Below are 21,681 nucleotides of genomic sequence, written 5' to 3' on the forward strand. Positions count from 1 at the left end.
GTATTTTGGGACCAATCGGTCAACAAAATGGCCGCCAGGCAGCCATCTTGGATTTGATAGTTAAAGTTTGTTACCGCTATTTCTCAGAATGAACTGAAGGGATCTGTCTCAAATTGCATGTGTAGGTTCCCCTAGGGACCTAGTTGTGCATATTGCATTTTGGGACCGATTAATGAAAAAAATAGCCGACAGTCCGCCATCTTGAATTTTGACAATTGAACTTTGTTACAGCTATTTCTCGGAAAGTACTGAAGGTATCTGTCTCAAATGTCATGTGCAGATTCCCCTAGAGGTCTAGTTGTGCATATAGCATTTTCGGACCGATTGATTAACAAGATGGCCGACAGGCCGCCATCTTGGATTTTGATAGTTAAAGCTTGTTACCACTATTTCTCAGAAAGTACTCAAGGAATCTGTATCAAATTGCATGTTCAGGTTCCCCTAGGGGTCTAGTTGTGCATTTTCTGACCCATCCGTGAACAAGATGGCCGACAGGACTCCATCTTGGGTTTTGATAGTTGAAGCTTCTTACCACTAGTTCTAAGAAAGTACTGAAGGGATCTGTCTCAAATTTCATGTGCTGGTTCCCCTTGGTCCCTGGTTATGCATATTGCATTTTGGTACCGACCAGTGAACAAGATGGCCGACAGGACGCCATCTTGGATTTTGACAATTGAAATTTTTTCCGCTATGTCTAAAAATGTACTGAAGGGATCTGTCTCAAATTGTATGTGCAGGTTCTTCTAGGGGTCTAGTTGTGTATATTGCATTTAAGGACCGATTGGTGAACAAGATGGCCAACAGGTAGCCATCTAAGATTTTTATAATTGAAGTTTGTTACTGTTATATATCTCAGAAAGCAGTCAAAGGATCTTTCTGAAATTTTATGTGTAACAATATGTAGTAAAAGCTTGAAAAGCAGAGGAAAGATCCCTCTTTCCTTTGTCAGACAATGATCGTTCTTAGGTGGGCGCCAAGATCCCTCTGGGATCTCTTGTTTTTTTCTTTTTTCTTGTTATGTCCCAAAGGTACCTTTACACTGACGATACCGAAATGCCATATAGAAGCATTTTCCCTGTCTTACAAGCCGCTAGGAAGTAATGTGTCGATACCTTAGTATCGTATTGCGAGGAGTTCCTGACATGGAACCCACTGCCTAACACTGTGTGTTTTACTGGAGCAGGCACACCAGTTCATGGAGGACAAACTACAAGCGGAGTGCATGAAGTTCATCGAAGAAAACGCTACCTTAGTTCTACAAGCTGAGACGTTCAGTGAACTCGGTCGGGAATATGTGTAATACATCACTTCTTCTGACAATATACAGGTCGTGGAAAGACGGCTCTATGACGCTGTCATGCAGTGGGCAGACGTAGAATGTTCTCGGCAGAATATTGAGGTACGTGTGTAGGTGGCCACTAGTCTCTAGATTATTAAAAACATAACTCAAATTTAGCTCTATATTTTTATCCCCCGCCCAGCGAAGTTGGCGGAGGATATACAAATGGGTTCCGTCCGTCCGTACGAATGGTTTCCGGAGCATAACTCTAAAACCAGTAGAGATATTTCCACGAAACTTCATACACACATTGGTCTTATGATCTAGTAGTGCCTTTCGCTATTTTTAGGTTTTCATTTTTTTGTACTTTTTTCTGTAACCATGGAAACATTGCTGAAAATGGCAGATTTTTGTGTAAGAATCGTTTCCGGAGCACAACTCTAAAACCAGCTGAGATATTTCCATGAAACTTCATAGACACATTGGTCTTATGGTCTAGTAGTGCCTTTTGCTATTTTAAGGTTTTCACTTTTTGTGGTTATTTTTCTGTAACCATAGAAACATTGCTGAAAATGGCAGATTTTTGTGTAAGAATTGTTTCCGGAGCATAACTCTAAAACCAGCAGATATATTTTCATGAAACTTCATAGACACATTCTTTTTATCGTCTAGTAGTACTTTTGCTATTTTTAGGTTTTCATTTTTTGCACTTTTTCGTTACCATAGAAACATTGCTGAAAATATCATATTTTTGTAGCAGGCTCATTTCCGGAGCATAACTCTAAAACCAGCAGAGATATTTCCACGAAACTTCATAGACACATTCTTTTTATGGTCTAGTAGTACTTTTGCTATTTTTAGGTTTTCATTTTTTGCACTTTTTCCGTTACCATTTCATTTTTTGCACTTTTTCCGTTACCATGGAAACATTGCTGAAAATATCATGGTAAATGGTAAATGGTAAATGTTACTTTGCAAAACTCCACCCATCTTTGTGTATATAGTCTAATATAAATGTCAAGGCTGTATACCTGATTCAACAATTGCAGCCCCGCTCTACTTGAATTATACTCCATCTTTCTTTAGCTCAACTTTCCTTTTTCCGGTTTTTTTCATACACATAAGTCTCCACAATCAAACTTACTTCAGATTTGATATCTCCATTGGCGGGGGATCTGAATGACTATGTCCTTGTTGTATCTTCGAAATGTCTGAATTCAAAGTCGTAACTAGAGAAAGGGGTTGGGAATATAGTATTGGGACTCTGGGTAACAGAGTCTAGTAGCCAGTCTAAATTTCTTAGTTTCAAACTAGAGGAGAACATCTACTCTAAGGAATATGCTGAGAAAAATCTTATCAATAACTTAGGGTCTGGTGGCCAGTCTCTTTTATGAATTTAAAAATAGGGGAAATAATCTATCATTAAGACCCTATTAAGAAAATGTCATCAATAATGGTATGTTATGGTAGACTGTCCTGTACATATGATGTAATGTTAAATTCGGTGGTTTAACGATGTGTAAACTGATGTATAAACATTAGTAGGTTCATGTTGATATAAACGTTAGTTAATATCCAATATCGTGACAAAACCTCGCTAGATTCTTCCATCGGCCTCCGCTTGCTGAAAGGTGTATTGCGTTATCTGTTCACTACCCCTATGTCTTCTTGTAATTTCTATTGTTACTTTTATATCATATGACCATTTTTGCTTGATAAGTGTATTGATAAATGAGTTTGTCAAAACATGGTAAGCATATGTTTATTGGTTTTAAGCAGAACGTTGCTTAAGTTAAACTTAAAGCATTACATTAAATTCATGTGAACTCGGTTTAGTGTGTGTGTGGAGTAGCCGAAAGAGTCGACCAACCAGACGCCGTAAATTACGTAGCCAATCATGTCCCGATCACAGATATCTCTATAAGCCAATCAGATCACGTGTCGAGTGTGTGCACAATGTGGCATATATTGAATGTTATTCAAGGATACTAGTGTTTATTTGATAAGCTTAGAGTTGAATAGCATTCCAATGATGCAAAAGAAATGAATATTTGTCGTTTAACTGATATTTCATCTCGTGGTTTATTTTCCAGACAACCGCTGACAATAAAAGAGAAGTTCCCGGAGAAATTCTGTACAATGTGCGTTACATTTATATCAGCGATGATTTTCTTGAAGGAAAAGTCCTCTCCGATATGGTGCTTGACCCAGAGTATGTAGACAATGTTATTGATCACAAGAAAACCGAATCAAGACTGATATTGAACAAATTGATCACGACGAAAAGGTTAGGATTTCCAACGCGATATTTTCAGGAATGTGACGGACATCAGGTGATAAACGGGTACTGGGCCCACCCCACCCGAGGACGAAACAATTTCATTAAAAACTTATGTAGATGTATATATGTTCGGATTCGGATCTTTTTTCTCCAAGGTCGACGGAAGTAGTGTCGATTTCAAAATATATGAGGATGACAGCCCGCAGCCTGACACACCAAGCATGGGGGATGTTCTGATAGATACTCCGATGAGGATACAGGCTGGGAAAACGTACACTGTTCTAGAACATTCACATTATCCTGTGTATGATTACTTCGAATTCTGTAGTTCTCTGACAGTTTTAAAAGCTCATGTACATATCAACTAGAGGCCAAATACCTTATTGAATTCTGTCGGAATACTGCGCGGACAAATAACGCTTTAGCCCTCTCGTAATAGAGTACGATTGTAAAGTATATTTAAATATAGCACAGATTTATAATACCAGTCATGATCTTTGTCTCGTCATCAACGAGGGCACGTGCTGGTCTTGCTTTTTATGTCATCTACATTGAATTTCTTCGTTGAGACAATGTGGGACAGACGCGAAGCAAACTAAAATAATAGTAGTAATTCCTATATGAAGCAAGCTTATAAATTTAAATGAACTTATTTATGTTATATTTTTATATTGATACTCAATGGCAATGTAAGTGTTCAAGTTCTAACAAATAACACTAATTCTCTGAGAATATATCTCACCGTGATAAGGTTAATTGGCTTATTGATCTCGTAATTGACCGATCGCCAGGTGTAATATACCTACGTATACGCCTCGTACTCGCAAACGCGCAGGTTTTTATTCATAGTCAGAGCAAACATCGTAGCACACACGATACAAAAAGCAAAGTCACGTGCGGTTTGATTGACAGTTGGCAATCCGTCAATATGAATTGAATATGCATCAATAAGGATATGCGTCCTTATCTGATTATCTAGGAAGAAACTAGTCCCTATACTTCTTGGTGCTCACGTATTGCATTAAAGATGCTCCATCGCCGACAGAGCATAAATTACATTCATTATTTGAACAATGATTGGTGTTCAATCATGTGTATGTATGTCGAATTAACACAAAAAATAATATATGTATTTTCATTTTGTCTTTTGTGCACGCGCAATCAGTTCTTCATTCCATATAGGATATAGTGCGTCGGATTTTTTCGGGATGCAATTAATTATTTTACATATTTTTAACTTGACGTAGAATTAGAAGCTCAAAATTTTCAACGGTGGTAATGGTGTAAAGTAAGTAGTTTTTGTAACTGAAGAAAAATACTAAACCGTCTGCTCCTGTTTTTGATAGTGAAACAGTACTATTTGTCGGCGGTGGCGCATCTTTAAGTAAAAATGAACCAGATTTTATGGTACAAATTAAATGGTATAATTATGAGTGTGGACAGAATATTGTCGAATTTTCGAGACGATCTGTCCATTAGCCAAGATATAAAAAGGACAAATAAAATATAAATAATAAAATTCGCAAAGGCTTGTAAAGATAAAAAAAAATCTTAGAGTATTTTAATCTGACATTAAATGAACACTCATTCAATATCCATATATATAACATAATCCGTATCTCACCCTCATAACATTTTTGTGTGTGTCTTTAATGTTATATTATAAACTGGAGCGCCTTTTATTGACTAGAACTTCATTATGACGTCATGACTTTACGTCAGTATTACAATGACGTGATATCCGGATTCAAATACGTTGTGACAAAGCCTCGATTTGATGTTTAAAAAATGTTGGCCTTGAAATACTCGGAAATATAGTTATTGAAGTTATGTTGTATCAATTTCAACTGATATTTTACGAACGTTTGCCTGCCAAGGCTCATTAAATAAAAACTTTTTTAGATTTTTTTTTCATAAAATCACAGTTAATATTCTGTATATATATAACCCGATTATCTTAACATCAATTCAAGATGCAATAGATTGCATGAAGCTGTCACTGATTCCTCGAATAGGACTGATATGCATCCAATTAAAGGATTTTTTTTCCAATAATTTCAGGATCGTCCCTTCGTAAATAACGTGTGGAAAGAGGCAGTTCAAAGCGTCTGTGTGAACGTTTTATGATTAGCCAGATGGTCATCACAACTGCTTGTAATCATTTAGAATAGAACATTATTTAAAATGTCAACATTAAGCGTTTTCTGACCAAACCTTACAGAGGCAAATTTTGTATATATATATATTGACAAAGGCCAAAATCAATGTTTCTTTTTCAATTTTGTTTGATTGGGTCCTGCCCTACATACAAAGGGTAACTTGATAAGTTTATCGTATAATATCGGCTAACACTACGGTGTTATTTTTAAAGTTGAATACATAACGAAACGTTTCTAATTTTTATACAATTACCTATTATAGGTCTTGTTTGCACTCAAATGTACTTCGATCACAATTTGATTGAAGCACAGCTCCTTAATCTCACTCCATTGAGGGTCTGACAACATCAAGTATGACGTCACTTTCTGATAGCATTTGTACTAAATAATCTGCATGTGTTTGCGAGCGCGACGTCGCAGAAAACGACGTGAATTCCACTCACAAAATAATGGCGTCACAATGGATTCCTGCCTGTAAGGGAACTAACTCTGTAATATGCAAAGACGGGATACTTAACTCACATTCACATTATCCGTCTAAGTACATTAACTGAAAAGGTCATTTTGCCCCAACGTGATCTGTGCATATAACATTGAATACTCTTTGGACAAAATTACTACATATAGGGAAAAGGTTTAAGTAGCAATTTGATTGGACGATTTGAAAGGTTATTCGAACGTGACCCCTAATGGGATGTTGCCAGCAAGTAGACGTGTGTTTTTAATTACATACAAAATGATATAAAAACCCGCTTCTGCACCACTTGACAAAACGTCAGAAACAATTTTCGAATTATCGTTTTTTTTTTTTTATTATTTCGCGGTCTTTATTTACATCTTACCTTCTGAGCAGAAACACACCTATACGCGATGTGTTGCAAAATCAATAGAAACAAATAATACAATAGAACATTTGTATATTCAATAGTGTGTCAAACGATCAAATGTTACACATTATATATTCGACATCGGGTATAAAACCTGATCGATATCTCTGTATGATATATACGCCATGAAATTGCAATTTCTTTAGTGTCACTTACCCACTTCAATGGGCTTAAGGAAGTATTACTTGAAATGAATGTCAGTGGTAAACAAACTATTTGAACATTTTTTCCCAGCTGGAGTATTCCAAGAAAAAAGAGTAATCGGCTGTGTTGTGTTTGAGGAAGATGTATAGCAATAATAATACAACAACTACTGGTAAGTTTAATTCAATTTGTTTTCTTAAATTATACTTTCTTTTTTAAGCGTATATTTGGCTAAATATTTACACTTGACTCTATCCCCATTTTCAATAGTATTAATTTGTAACAATAAATAAAGAAATATCATTTGGTTGAAATATATGTAAGTTGGCGGTCAAAAACTCTTGATTTAAGTTTTGACAAAATTTAATTTAAAATTAGTTTTAACGCGCCATCAAATTCCTAGTTAATAGTTGATAATTACAGCACAAATCTGTACTCCGATATGCTACTTCGACTTACATCATTGCTGTTTCGAAAACGTCATGTTTACAGTGTAATAGTAAGAATAATTTATATCTTCATTTATTGGTAAGCTATATTGATCTCAAATGAAAAAAAAATAGTTGCAGCTGGATATCCGTTTTAGAAATAAGCTTAACTAATCAAAACATATGATTTTCAATAGATTACTGAGGTAATGATATCATTTAATGTTTGTCTGGCAATTTATAGCCCGCATAAATTTAACAGCTGTATCATTTCCTCTCAAAATGTCAATATTATTATATTTTCCCAGTATATTAATGGACATTCAGTTACTAAATAACAAAACTTTATGTAGTTTTCATTTGGAAGTTAAGTTTTAAAATCACAGAGATATCAAATGTGACACTTTGCAGGCAGAAAATTCCCTTTACTCACAAAAGTAGTCGACATCCATGCATCGGTAAACCGTTACCTGTAAAATCAATAAATAAACTGTACAGCAGTCAAGACTAACGTGATCTATTGAAATGTATTCATGTGTGAAATAGACATGCAATCGCATTCAAGTTGAATGAACAGCTATTGGATTCACTTTAACATATTGAATTATAGCGATTTGCAGGCATGAAACACATTATCTCTTTTTCATCTGGGCATGCTGCGTTTGTTAATCTCTCTCCGTTTTATTTATGATTAGTGTTGCAGACCTAGGTATGAAGATATATTGCACACGGTTCGATATGATCTTCCGCTAAGGTATGTTCATCAAACGCACTTCCGACGAAACTGTTTTAACTTAATTCTCTTCGATACCTCTCTTGCAAACAGAAGTTCAAAAAACAATTGTATTGATGGTACTATTTACATGGGGTAAAGAAGTATTTCTAACAATATACACAAAATATTGTCAAATTATTTTAGCTGATTTTCTTTTTAGTTAGATCGTAAAATATATGTGTTGTGTATATGCCTATATGGCGTTTACAAATACCAATATGTCTTTCTAAAAACTATATATAGACTGGAATAATCTTCCTGAACACATTAAGGAAACATCAAATTCCACAGCATTTTTCCAAGCACAATCTAATCTTATTACTTCAAAATCAATTATATTTAATCTATATGAACAAGAAAAATGACAATCATTGTAGACTCTTTAATACACCTTTGTACCCAAACAAACAGATTTATTAACTTTCATTGTAAACTAACACTAAACAAATATTGTGATTCCTTTTTCCCTGAAATTAAAAGAAACTTTTTTAAATGTGAAATTGATTAAAAGTTACTTTAAACAAATTTTATATAAAATGTTGTGTATAAGATTTATTCCAAATTTTGTGTATAAAATTTATTTTAAATACATTCGTATTTGATTGATTCAAAATATATGTTTATAAAACTGATTCAAAATACCCGTGTAACAATATTGATTCAAATTGATACCTGTGAAGACTTGGCTCAAAATGTCGTTTTAATCTTATGCCTGACATTGTTGTCAAAACCTTATTGCTCTGACGATAACACTGATTCATCAAACAAAATAAGTATCCATGTGACCTAGTATTAAAAGTTTGATTCGTTTATTACTATAATTATTTTGTTCTTATTTCAATATTACGATGGTTTTACCCTCGAACATTACTGCCTGTGTGTATAAGTCTGGTTCTATGATAGCATATGCCGCTAGCTACATTTAAAAAAAGTTATATTAAACAGATTATGAGTTTAATTATATCATGACTATAACATGCCTTCCCCCATAACTCGTGTCATAAACCATATCAATTAACGATTATCACGAAAATACCGTTATTTTTCAAATTAAAAAATAAAGCTCAAAATGAAATGTATGAAATACAAACGTAAATACAAATTTTATTATATTTTATTTTCCTGATATAATTTTAACTCAAATTAAAATATATAATGATATCAAGTGGGTTATATAATATTGGTCCAGTTTCACGAAGTTCAATATCCCTTCTCTATAAGAAAATTAGGAAAATCCTAATGGTAATGTATGTTTGTGAAACTGGGCCAATATCACCCACTTTGCAGCAAATTGTCCTCAAATATATTGTTGTTTATGCATCTACATATATGTGCTCACAAGTAACAACCTTAACAACCATAACGCCATACCCAAGGTGACTGACAGGGTATTTGTCAATTCAACAGCAAATGATATTTCATTATTAGCCCACCATTAACAGATGGTGGGCTATTCAATTCGCTTTTTGTCCGTGGTCCGTCGTCCGTCCTTCCGTCCGTCCATCCGTCCTTCCGTCCGTTAACAATTCTTGTTATCGCTATCTCTCAGAAAGTACTGAAGGGATGTTTCTCAAATTTCATATGTAGGTTCCTCTAGGGCCCTAGTTGTGCATAATATATTTTGGGACCAATCAGTCAACAAAATGGCCGCCAGGCAGCCATCTTGGATTTTGATAGTTAAAGTTTGTTACAGCTATTTCTCAGAATGTACTGAAGGGATCTTTCTCAAATTGCACATGTAAGTTTTCCTTGGGGCCTATATGTACATATTGCATTTTGGGACCAATCAATTAACAAGATGGCCGACAGGCCGCCATCTTGGATTTTGATAGTTAAAGTTTGTTACCGCTATTTCTCAGAAAGTACTGAAAGAATTCTTCTCAAATTTCATGTACAGGTTCCCCTAGGGCCCTAGTTGTGCATATTGCATTTTGGGACCAATCGGTGAACAAGATGGCCGACAGGCCGCCATCTTGGATTTTGACAATTGAAGTTTGTTACAGCTATTTCTCAGAATGTACTGAAGGGATCTGTCTCAAATTGCATGTGCAGGTTCCCCTAGGGTCCTAGTTGTGCATATTGCATTTTTGGACCGATTGATGATTAAGATGGCCGACAGGTCGCCATCTTGGATTTTGATAGTTAGAGCTTTTTACCACTATTTCTCAGAAAGTACTCAAGGGATCTGTATCAAATTGCATGTGCAGGTTCCCTTAGGGATTTATAGTTGTGCATATTGCATTTTCGGACTGATCGGTGGACAAGATGGCCGACAGGATGCCATCTTGGATTTTGACAATTGAAGTTTTTTTCAGCTTTGTCTAAGAATGTACTGAAGAGATCGGTCTCAAATTGTATGTGCAGGTTCTTCTAGGGGTCTAGTTGTGCATATTGCATTTTAGGACCGATCGGTGAACAAGATGGTCGACAGTACAGGTAGCCATCTCGGATTTTGATAATTGAAGTTTGTTACTGTTATATATCTCTGAAAGTAGTCAAATGATCTTTCTCAAATTTCATGTGTAGTAATATGTAGTAAAAGTTTGAAAAGCAGAGAAAAGATCCCTCTTTCCTTTGTCAGACAAAGATCGTTCTTAGGTGGGCGCCAAGATCCCTCTGTTATCTCTTGTAACACATGATAAAACTTATGTGAAATACTTATAAAGCAATATTTATTTCGAAAATTAATATATTTAAAAGCCAATGTGGGTTTACAAAGTAGAAACAGCCAAAATGATTTTGAAAATGCCTTCGACACAGAATCTTTTAACAAGTATGTGGCTGTTATACAGAGACAGTCGGTTAGAAAATCTGGACTGTGCGATCCCGTGCTGACATGAATAATTGATCTTATTGTTTGATTTTCAGTATCCGTAAGGTACGTACTTATCTGTTACACAGCAGAAAATGAGATTAACACACAATGAATATGTTTACGGTTGAATAAATTGAAATATATATATTCATATATTATTGATGTGTTTCGACCATATTGATTTATTACAATATATATTTCTCTTCGATATTAGCGTTATTTTTCCGTTGTGTTGTATTCACATGACCGTTAAACATTGATTACTTTTATTTATTTTTCAAATCAATTTTACATATCATTTGTCAGGACGCAAAGGTGAAAGACACTCATAGTTTACTCTCACTTTAGATAAATATAAACAGACAATACATATATATTTCCATATTAAACAATTATATAGTATATAATGTACAATATTTATTTTTTCGTTTTGTTTAATCTTATATGAATAGCATTCACCCATAAAGGTATAAGTATAGTAAAAACATTATTATGGTTTTGTCAGTAAATGAAAAGACATATATTGTTTTATTCTGTTACCTATACTACTAATGTCGTAATGTAGAATATGGTTTTACAGTACAATTACTTCAGATGTTTAGTGATTACTGAAGCGTAGCGTTTATATATATTTCTTTTTTTTAGTTTTTTTTTCTTTCTTTTTTTTATGCTCATGCTATCGGTTACTATTTCCAACATTTTATTACTAATGTACTCTAAATCACACACAATGAATGAGTTTTTTGCACTAAAAATTCTGAAATTCTATTTTTTGACCTATTCATTACAAAATTGATATTTTGAACCTAAATCTCAATCTGAATTTCCAAAGTCATATCATGGTTATCTAGAAATATTTACCTGAAAGCATTTTTACTTTTGAAATTCATAATTAGCCAGCCAATCAGCGGCCGGTTAAAAATTCTACCCTGGGCTCAATCTTACGCTGGGGCCATTTCGAAGGTCTTTTTCCATTAAGTTGGTTTCTCCCTATATGCGTGTTCCTTATAGCTGTGTTTTGTTGTACAAGGTAAATCTTCTGTTAACAAAACTGAATCGTTATACTCCGTCTTTGGGTCATTTTATAAGATAGATGTAAAATTGGTCTTATTTTCAAGAACACATCAACAATTGAAAGGTTTCACACATTGTTATTATCTACATTTATCGCAGTACTCCTACGATTAATACAGGCCATTTGCTCCTCTTGTTTGCGCTACATTTCATAAAAATTTAGCCTTGGAAAACATTTTGACATTAACCTGATATATGTATCTCTCTACCATCAATCACAAACACACGACAATGTATACAGGTATATCTTGTAAATCTAGTTTCTTGTCGTTTGGTAGATATATTATAATGATAAAAGGGATATCTTGAAAGGATGTATATATTTAACGGTCTGTAATTCGTTAATTAACCAACACTATATAAAGCAAACGCAGACTAAAAGACATTCAGACATACATTCGGCTAATGTCTACTGAGTCTGACTAATCATATTTTTGTTGTTATAAGTTCATACATAATAGATGTCATCCAAACAACTGAGAGTAATTTAAGCGTAGCATTTGAGTGTGCATACGGGCGTTTCACGAGGGACATGTCCCAGTTGTTAACATCCATGTGGATTATAGTTCTCGACCGACTGGGGATACAGAGAAATCACCAATACACGGCGTACAGAGCTTATATGATATACTGAATTGACTGAATCCTAAAATCTGTAAGGTAAGATCATCTCGTTTTCTCGACATAGTAAGTGTTGTGAAATCGAGATATCACTTTTCCTTTTGAAAACTGAGTGTTTTTTGCTTTTTTTGATATATTTATCTCATATATTTTGTTACCGTTCTTGAAATTCTAAGGAAATCGTTTAAAGCTTAAGTCCAATTTTCAAGCAGCACATTTATCTTTAAATGCCATATCAGATATACATGCACTTTTCTTTGTTGTGTTAAACGATTTGATGAAGTCAGAATATTCAACATCTGACCAACAATCGGGTTATTTTACTGATATCGTCTTAAAGTCAAACAACTTTGAACCTGGGAATTGAATTTTAAATGTGAATATTCTGACTTTATCAAAAGTGCATGTATATCTGATATTAAAGATAAATATGCTGCCTGAACTATTGACATCTAAGTACGTCAAGTTATTGATGGCTTGTAAAAAGGTTATAATGCGATCATCTCTGTTTGAAATGAGATGTAACGTTATCTAAAACAGTTACAATGTAGTATTATTTAGTCCAACTACTACAGTACAGACCAATCTGTTGATCGACTTTATAGGAACCTAGATTACTAGTGAGCCGTACAAATATACTACCATATATGTTTGAACTAACAATTGTAATGTCCGCATATGTGTAAAATGGTTGTGCTTACTTTGGATGGAATTTAGAACTAAGGAAAACCATTTAAAATGTTTCACTGCTATGATAATTTCTCAATTTTGTAATCGCAATTAAATAAATAAATCAATAAACGAATCCGAGAGATAGTAAATATGATTAACGATACATACCTTTGTATACCTATATATTAGCTATTAATATATTAAATTTTTAATTCGCCTATATTTTCACTCTATGAAAATAAAATGCGAAACATTTGACCATGCTCATAAAGTTTCGTATAATGTAAATAAAAATGAAATATCATATATATTAATAATCTTAAATGAAAATGGAAAAACTACATCGCAAATACGCGAGACAACTAGATGTTAATCTCTTTTGTGATATATGTTATGTATGTACTCGGAGAATGAAATAAGTTACAAAACTGGGGATAAGGTGGTTATCCCTTTATATAATAAAAATATTGATGTTAAAAGTCAGCACATTCCGTGAGTCAATATTGTTGAGACTTTTAACATAACATCGTTTAAAACGTGTTGGTAAAGTCCTTTAATAATAGAGTAAACAATTGTAAAGAAATATTGACATTATCACGTGCGGTCACCTGTGGATAATACAAGTGGTCAACACTTGACCAGCATATACTTTGACCGTTAGAATACCTTCAACGAATAGTGGGATTCTTGAGATGTAAGTAGTCGTCGTTGCTGTTTTTGTCCCCTAAATATTCTATGTGTGTTTTTTTGTTTTTTTTACTTATTTTCTTTGAGTTTTCCTGATCTCATTAATTGATAGATTTTCACCAAATTTGGCATTAACATAAGTAAAGTAGGTACAGATACATAGCATATGCAGGCAAAAATCCATTGAAGACTACTTACGTACGTTCCATGACTTTCTTTAATTTGGTCAAATTTTAGGCGCGAGTGCGAAAACATGAAAATTATTGTTTATTGGGACAGATATAAATAACAGTCCTGTATCGGGTTGATACAGTAAAACAACTTTGTTTCGCCTGTGATATTCCTTCTTAGCATATTACAGAGTTAGCTCCCTTGCAGGTAGGTACGTCATTATTCTATGAGCGCAATTCACGTCATTTTCTCCGAAAGGTATGACGTTACGCTCGCAAAAACGTGACGTCCCAATATTTTCGTGGATTTCTTAATCCATGCACTTTCGCGAAGTTTTATCTCTGCGAATTAGCATCTTCGCAATTTATATTTTTATGAATTCCCAATTTAAATTCACCTATGTTATCTTCGCGAATTTTGGAATGCAAATCGCGAAATTTAGTAGTCGCGATAAGAAGCTGGTTTACAGTATTTGAATACCCCTTTACATCATGTTTAGCGTGCTACAGGGATTACCATTCCAAAGACAGTATTGAAGGGTTATAAAATAAAACTAAGGCTAAAACAAGTGCGGTTACAGTATATTTCAACTCTCTCTAAAGCCCTGTTTGATATGCATTATTTCTGTACACTATATAATTAGGTCAAGATAACTCGTAATTATTAATGGTCCTTCGAGATAACAAGTACATGTAGTGATTTTGTATGACTACGACAAATTGGCGTCAAACTATTGTTTCCGTCCGTTTTTCCCAAGAAAATTAAGGGATCAATATATATCGTCTTTGTTCCCTGAATGTTAACCAAAACTCTTTTCTATTACAAGATGTGCTAATTATAAACAGCATCAAAGAAAAACTGCGTTGTGTATTTATAAAACAATTATTTAGGATTCCCAAATAAAATTTTAAAAACAACAGAACTAGAAATATTCATTTGAAAAGAAACATTAACTTAACCCAATAAAAGTAACTTGATCAGGCATAAGCACTAAGTATAGCCCAAATAATTGTCGCAATGACTTTATTTTTTCGTTTTGAATCCAAGACCATAATTCACGGTTATTGAATTTAACGATTTATAATTGAAGAGTACATTTGCCTCCTGTGTACATAGTAAGACATTTTTGGGGCGATTAAGTTCATGATTTCGAACTCCCCACAATAAATGTGAAATTTAACGCAACAATAACTATGCATACAACAGATACACTCTGCACCACATTAGGTAACATATTTAGACATACATAAAAGTGAAGAATATGTAAAATGATGTAGCTGTATAGTTAATAACATGTGAACATCATTCATAGGACATAAAGCTATACATTATAGCTGTTTTATCATCATATTGAATGCCAAAATGATGTTGGGGACAACGCAAATGTTTTACGTTGTGTTAAAGTACATTGTAATTATGATCGTTACATAATGTAATTACATCCCTTTCCTGGCTCTTTGAATTTTAGCTCACCTGGCCCGAAGGGGCCCAATAGGGGAAATAGAGGTAACTTGAATAGAGGTAACTAGAACAGAACTTGTATAAAGTTTGGCTCTGACCCCCCCCCCCCTCTCCCCCTGGGGGGCAGGAGGGGCGGGGCCCAATAGGGGAATTAGAGGTAAATATTCGAATTCTTTCAGAAAAGAATCGATGAACCTGTATTTAGAACATTACTTGGCATTACAAACCAGGTGAGCGATACTGGCCCTCTGGGCCTCTTGTTTTATATATATCGCTGCTCAACTTTCTATTGTCACCCAAATTTAAGTTAGAATCGCCATAGCAGTATGCATATTTCTCATGGTTATCCTGTGTATGTTTTTAAATTATAACAACATATGTTGCAATCTTAAGACTTCGGTAGTCCATAGAACTACGACTTATTAAACGTTGACTTACTTTTTACGTAGATAATTTTGCGAGGTCTTAATTTTGGGATTTGCGTGCATAAGACTTTCGTGATTTTGTCATTTTCGCGATCGATACACATTTAGGCTTTTAACCAAGAAAGTTGATAAATATACACAATATGACGCGGGAGGAAGGATTTCAATTTTTACCAGGAAAGAAATACCAGGCTTACACATGTATATAAAAGGTTTGCTTTTATTCCGGTCTATGCCCTATACACATCCAGGATTAGTTATGGACGTGCCAGGTTAAGGATAGAGATAATATGAATATATCCGCAAAAAAATCCACTGACTGACGGTCTGTACCTGAAAATTTCACTGCAATGGTTACGAATTAGCTAACGAGGAGTGAAGGGATTCGTTCCAAACACCTTAACCACTCGGATTTTTGTACAAACAAACTTTCATAACACAAAATGATGCCGAATACAGGCCTAGGGGCCTGTTGGAACTACCTGCTAAGCTGCATTATCAATGACCAATACAGCACATACGACTTTGAATTGTCTGTCACGTTTCATTTTTTCGCACGGCGTGTTATTCCGTTCATTCGTACATATAACCCTACTTTAAGTCCGAGTACTTAAACACCTATCCATGTTTATACCACAGAGACGAGATATATTCTGTGTTTGATATTGTCAAACTGATCGCTGTAGTAGTAGGGTATTAACGTATCATCTGATTTGTCAATATTTGACAAGGGGTTTTAGACAGACATTAACGAAACTGTCAAATATACTTGTGATTAGGCTTTTACCTGTTTACCTGTGTTACCTTTTGACACTTCTTAGTACTTAATCACACACTCACGACTAGGTATCAATCCGATAGGTCAAACTATTAGCGTGTATGCAGTGTTTTATATAAGGTGTAAAATTGAAAGCTATGGTACTAACCACGTGAAAAAATAAACACACCCACAAAAATAAACAACAAAAAAGAACACAAAAAACACCAAAAAAGAGAAACAAAACAATCAAAAAAGCAACAAATAAAACATAAAACAACCACATAAGGCAGCACACAGGTATGTACTGGCTTATCATCAAAGATCCGTGGTTTATCTAGAGAGTTAAAAGGGAACGACTAGTTAACTTTTTCAACGTGCTTGAGATAGACCAGGGGTACATTGTATCCATCTAATGAAGTAAGAGTATTTGAAAACTTACTAATTTCTTATCAAAGAGCGATACAAATAGAATAACCTCTAACCTTCTTTAAAACTTTTCTGTAGTGTTATGGACGACACCGACTGATTTACCTTTCTTATTTAACCTTTCATGTCACATTTTAAGATACCAATAATGGCAGCGACCGATTTTTATTTCTCTTGTTTTTCTTGAAAATCATTCTACGTAGAGAAAAAAACACCTATAATTTTTTCTGTTATCATCCTTAAAACTTTTTGAATATCGATTGATTTTTAACAATTCTGTAAAACATTTCCTCGGTATCAGCAGTGGCAGAGATTGATATTTTTTCTCTACTTTTTCTGGAAAACTTTTCTATGGTGTTATTAAAGGAAGGAATCGATTGTTTCCCCAACGCTTTCCGAGAAAATAAGTTTCTTCGGTACCGTTATTCCCTTTTTGTACATTACAGAGTTATCTACCATTGCGGGTAGATTTTGGATTTTATTGATTTGTTTCGGAAGGTAACGCCATACTTTTCAGAGAAAATGACGTGATTTGAGCTCAAATGATAATGACGTCATAATGGAAACTTCATCGAAAAGGATGTAACTCTGTATTATGCCAAGATGGAATACCATTCTTTAGGCGTACCTCAAAGTTCGTGAGACATCGGGAACGTTATCTTTTAAGCTTCGCATTTGAACATTGTTTACTCTCGTTACATGCTACGAATGTGTTTATTTAAGCATTAAACATCTTTCAGTTAGCAATTATAGCCAATATGAATGTCAACTGGACAGAGGCGCTTCATATTGAATTTGCCTCTGTTTAAATGTACATTTGGTTACTATTCTATAATAAATTAGTTATTCGTTAACTTCATGCATGGAACAGTCCTTTGAACAGCCGTTTCCGTGATCACTGGCAAGATGATTGTGATATCACAATGATACTGACGTCATAATAAGGGCGCAGGACACGAAGTGCGAAACACTTCTAAGGTAACAGGCACACGAAAATATAAGAAAAAAACACAATCTTCAAATTTCAATAATACACACTGACAGCTTCAGTTTGCGGCCGCCATTTTTTCATATATGGGGAGGTTGTGCGTTGCTCCGGTACTGCTCTCAGTAAATATATGTTTAACTAATGCAAATGCATAACAGGAGTTATTAAACATGTTTTATTTTCTTTAAAATATGAATAATAACACTTTGAAAATTAAAAGCTATAGAATGCCGTCAAAATATCCACAAAGGCGAAGATAAGCGCAAGGAATTATGACGTCACATAACGTCAACAAATGGCGCGCAATCATAGGATTCTCATACGCGGCACTCAAGGCCTTGAATGGACACAGATAAATCCGAATCTTTGAGTTCATTTTTTGTGTTTATGCTACACAAGTATCACATCATATACTTCTATAGTTTAATGTGCGTCCTTTTATTTCTAAATTATGTCTTCTACATGAAAAAGAAAATAAAATAAACAAGTAGAGCTTCGCTCTTCCTATGCCATGCATGATTCATATCAAAACATCTGGCTGCGTCCCTTAAGGCCTTGCCTTCAGTCATATTAAGCGCTTAAAGTGCATAGACTATATGAATGCAAACTGCGCTTGGTAAGTTTACATAGTATGACTGCAGTGGAAATGTAAATATTGTCCTTACATGACCATAGCTGTTAATAGGACGTTAATTAATCAAACAAAAAAAAAACAAAAAAAATCTCTTGTTAAATTCAAATGTCGGCTAACCATCTTCGCACACACAGTGTATTTACCATGTAAACTCTGATATATATGTAATCGACTGTGATAGCTATGCGTAATACCCGTTAATTATAGATCAATGCAAATGTCAAACCCGTTAAACAACTGCCAGATAAAAAGGTTACGTCGTTTATTTTGACACTATGGTATGATTGATATTTCGTGGCTTGGCAGAGAAACACTTCTGATTACCTTTTCAAAATAAAAATATAAAGTTGCATATGTGGTCGTAGTGAAGTTCTTTCATATTAGGATGAATTTCTAGATGTTTTGTTTGTTTTATCACGTAATATCATGGTCCAGCATGGTCTAGAATTATACTCCGAACGTTTCTGATGTTAACTCTCGCGATATAACATGTAAATTCGATTTCTCAAAAATTGAAGTCTATATTTTACAAGAAAGATTTAATAGTGTCCCCATTCGTTAACGCTGTTGAATATCATATACGGCCAAAATTATTTTCACAATGGCAATATTTCCTTTACTTAGTATTTTTTCGTTATACTATTATTATTTATATTTGTAAAAATAGAAGCTATTGCGTCCTACAGTTTATCATTTTTGGAGCATGCAATACTTTTATGATAATTTTCGTTTATTGAAAGAAAACAACGCCATTATATATTCTAACATGTTGATTTCGAGATACCAAAACGACATGCTCGATGTAAGAATCAACGTCGATTAACCCCAACTTTCGGTGATTTTATTTTCATATTTTGCTTGATATTATCCTTTGTCAAAATACTTCACCGACGTCGTTATTATAATTCAAACCGACCTACTAAAGGTTTTTAAAGTAATTTAGTTAAATAAGTTGAATATAAGCATATTTTGTTTGGGTTTACAAAATATCATGTAGACAAAGTTTTAGCCATGTAGTAGGTCTACGTACGTATGTAAACGTCAATATCCATTTCTAAACAATCATCATCGTACATGTATGTATTTATGTAAACAACGATTACGAATATCATTAATACAATTATTATGTAAAAAAAAAAAAAACAAGAATTAATAACCGACAATTTTCTTAATTCTCTATTTACATTTAATAACAATAAATCATTCCGTCTGCTAATTATTTCGTAAAATTAATCACAACCATTGCAGCGTTCCAACCTGCGATCTATATTACACATTAATGTGTGTTCTTTGTATATTTCCGATTACTAAACGTTACATTACATTTTACATTATAAATGGTTATTTGGCTAAACCACCTGGATGTTGTTCGCAAACAATACATGCTGCGCTTGATAACTCCAGTTCCAATGTCAAATAACAGTTTATTCTTCCGGTATATGTCCTAGTCGAAAATACGTGTATTTGACCTGAAACGTTCTCTGTAATGACTAAAAGAATTTCTTGTAAGATCATCGCGTTTATCCCTAAAGTTTACATGTAACTTCCATTAACAACTTTATTTGAACTTGCAAACATATTCACGTGTTTCTTTGATTCCACCGTTTCGTTCATGGTCTCCCATGCACCGAATGTTCCATAAGGCGATTTAATAATATTTTATTGTATGGTCTTTAAAGTTTCATTTTCCAGTTTCACGAACATGTCTCCAATTTTTTCCATAGGAAAGCATTACAAATGTTAAGGTCAATCTATAGTACATAGATGTTCTTTTACTTAAGCTATTTTCCCTTTAATTTTTGTAATGATTTTCAATGAGTTGAGGAATGTTCCTGAAACTTCACCCTGTGTGGAATATACAAACTGACCTTTTTCATTCACATTGGTTTTTTTTGTTATTCATGCGTCGGTGTGTAGATGCATTGATCTCAATATAATTATCCTTGATTTATGTTGACTTCGTAGATTACATCAATAGAATAACGTTTGACAGAGAACGTTAAACAAATGGTTATTAGATAAATGTCTTCGTAAATGTGGCGTGTGAAATATTAATAAATCATAATTATTAACGTTAATTACTATAAGTTAGGGAGTGGCGGATTAAATGTAACGATAAAGATACTGTTTTCAAAATGTTATTTTTTATTTCTAATCCCTAATCTCCTCGATCTTATTTTTGAAAAAAAACGAACGTTAATTATTTATCGAATGAAAGTATTATTAAACAAAAATATAATAGGTTCTGAAGCATGACCATTGATAAAGCAAATCATTAAAAACCTATTAACCTATTAAAAAGTAATGAATAAAAAGAAGAAATGAATAGCAGTAATTACAAAGGTAGGTTAATTATCGAGTTAACGTTAATAACTGAGAAGGTAGACACGCCCCCATCAATCACCTGGTGATCGTTCATGCACGATTGTCAATAAAATGACGCCATGCAGCGTGATATTTAATATTTACACAAATCCATTGATAAAAAAAAAAAAAAAAAATAAACGTTGAATAGACAAACGACAATAAATGTGTACATACAACTCACTATGTCATTTAAATACATTGTGAGCTTACCATAATTGTACAGTTCAAGCTTTGAGTACCAGACTAGTGTCAAAGCGTGTGATACGGATCATATTTATAATTCATATGTTGAATAAGGTAGTGCATATTGATTTATTTTAAGACGTTCAATCTATATTTTGCGTATTAAAGGAACAAAGCAGTATCGTGACATTTAACTAACTTACTTGACAAGAGTAAAACTTAAAATCGAGTACTGCATATTCGTCAATACTGCTTAACTTATTATATATTGTCATAAACTCCTAAAATTAGATACAATGATATTTGGAGTAACACAAGGAAATGGGCGATATTGGAAAATATTGACATTTGTCAGCTTGATTTAAAAAAAGAAACTAACATTTTCTTTATTTATTAACATTTCAAAGATTGTTTTGATATTATTCCAAAACATTTGCATAATTA

At 33.8% G+C, this 21,681-nt stretch overlaps 1 protein-coding gene across 2 annotated transcripts in view; it reads left to right on the plus strand.

The window, feature by feature from the left end:
- The first annotated feature begins 6,777 nt into the window (after positions 1-6,777).
- Positions 6,778-21,681, plus strand: part of LOC138305911 (NADPH oxidase 5-like) — a 52,755-nt gene continuing 37,851 nt past the window's right edge. For both annotated transcript variants that reach the window (XM_069246186.1, XM_069246187.1), the window contains exon 1: positions 6,778-6,922. In XM_069246186.1, coding sequence (XP_069102287.1) covers positions 6,892-6,922 — 31 coding nt within the window. In that variant the 5' untranslated portion in view covers positions 6,778-6,891. The remainder of the gene's footprint in view (positions 6,923-21,681) is intronic.

Source organism: Argopecten irradians, chromosome 13 (assembly GCF_041381155.1).
Source record: "Argopecten irradians isolate NY chromosome 13, Ai_NY, whole genome shotgun sequence".
NCBI lineage: Eukaryota > Metazoa > Mollusca > Bivalvia > Pectinida > Pectinidae > Argopecten > Argopecten irradians.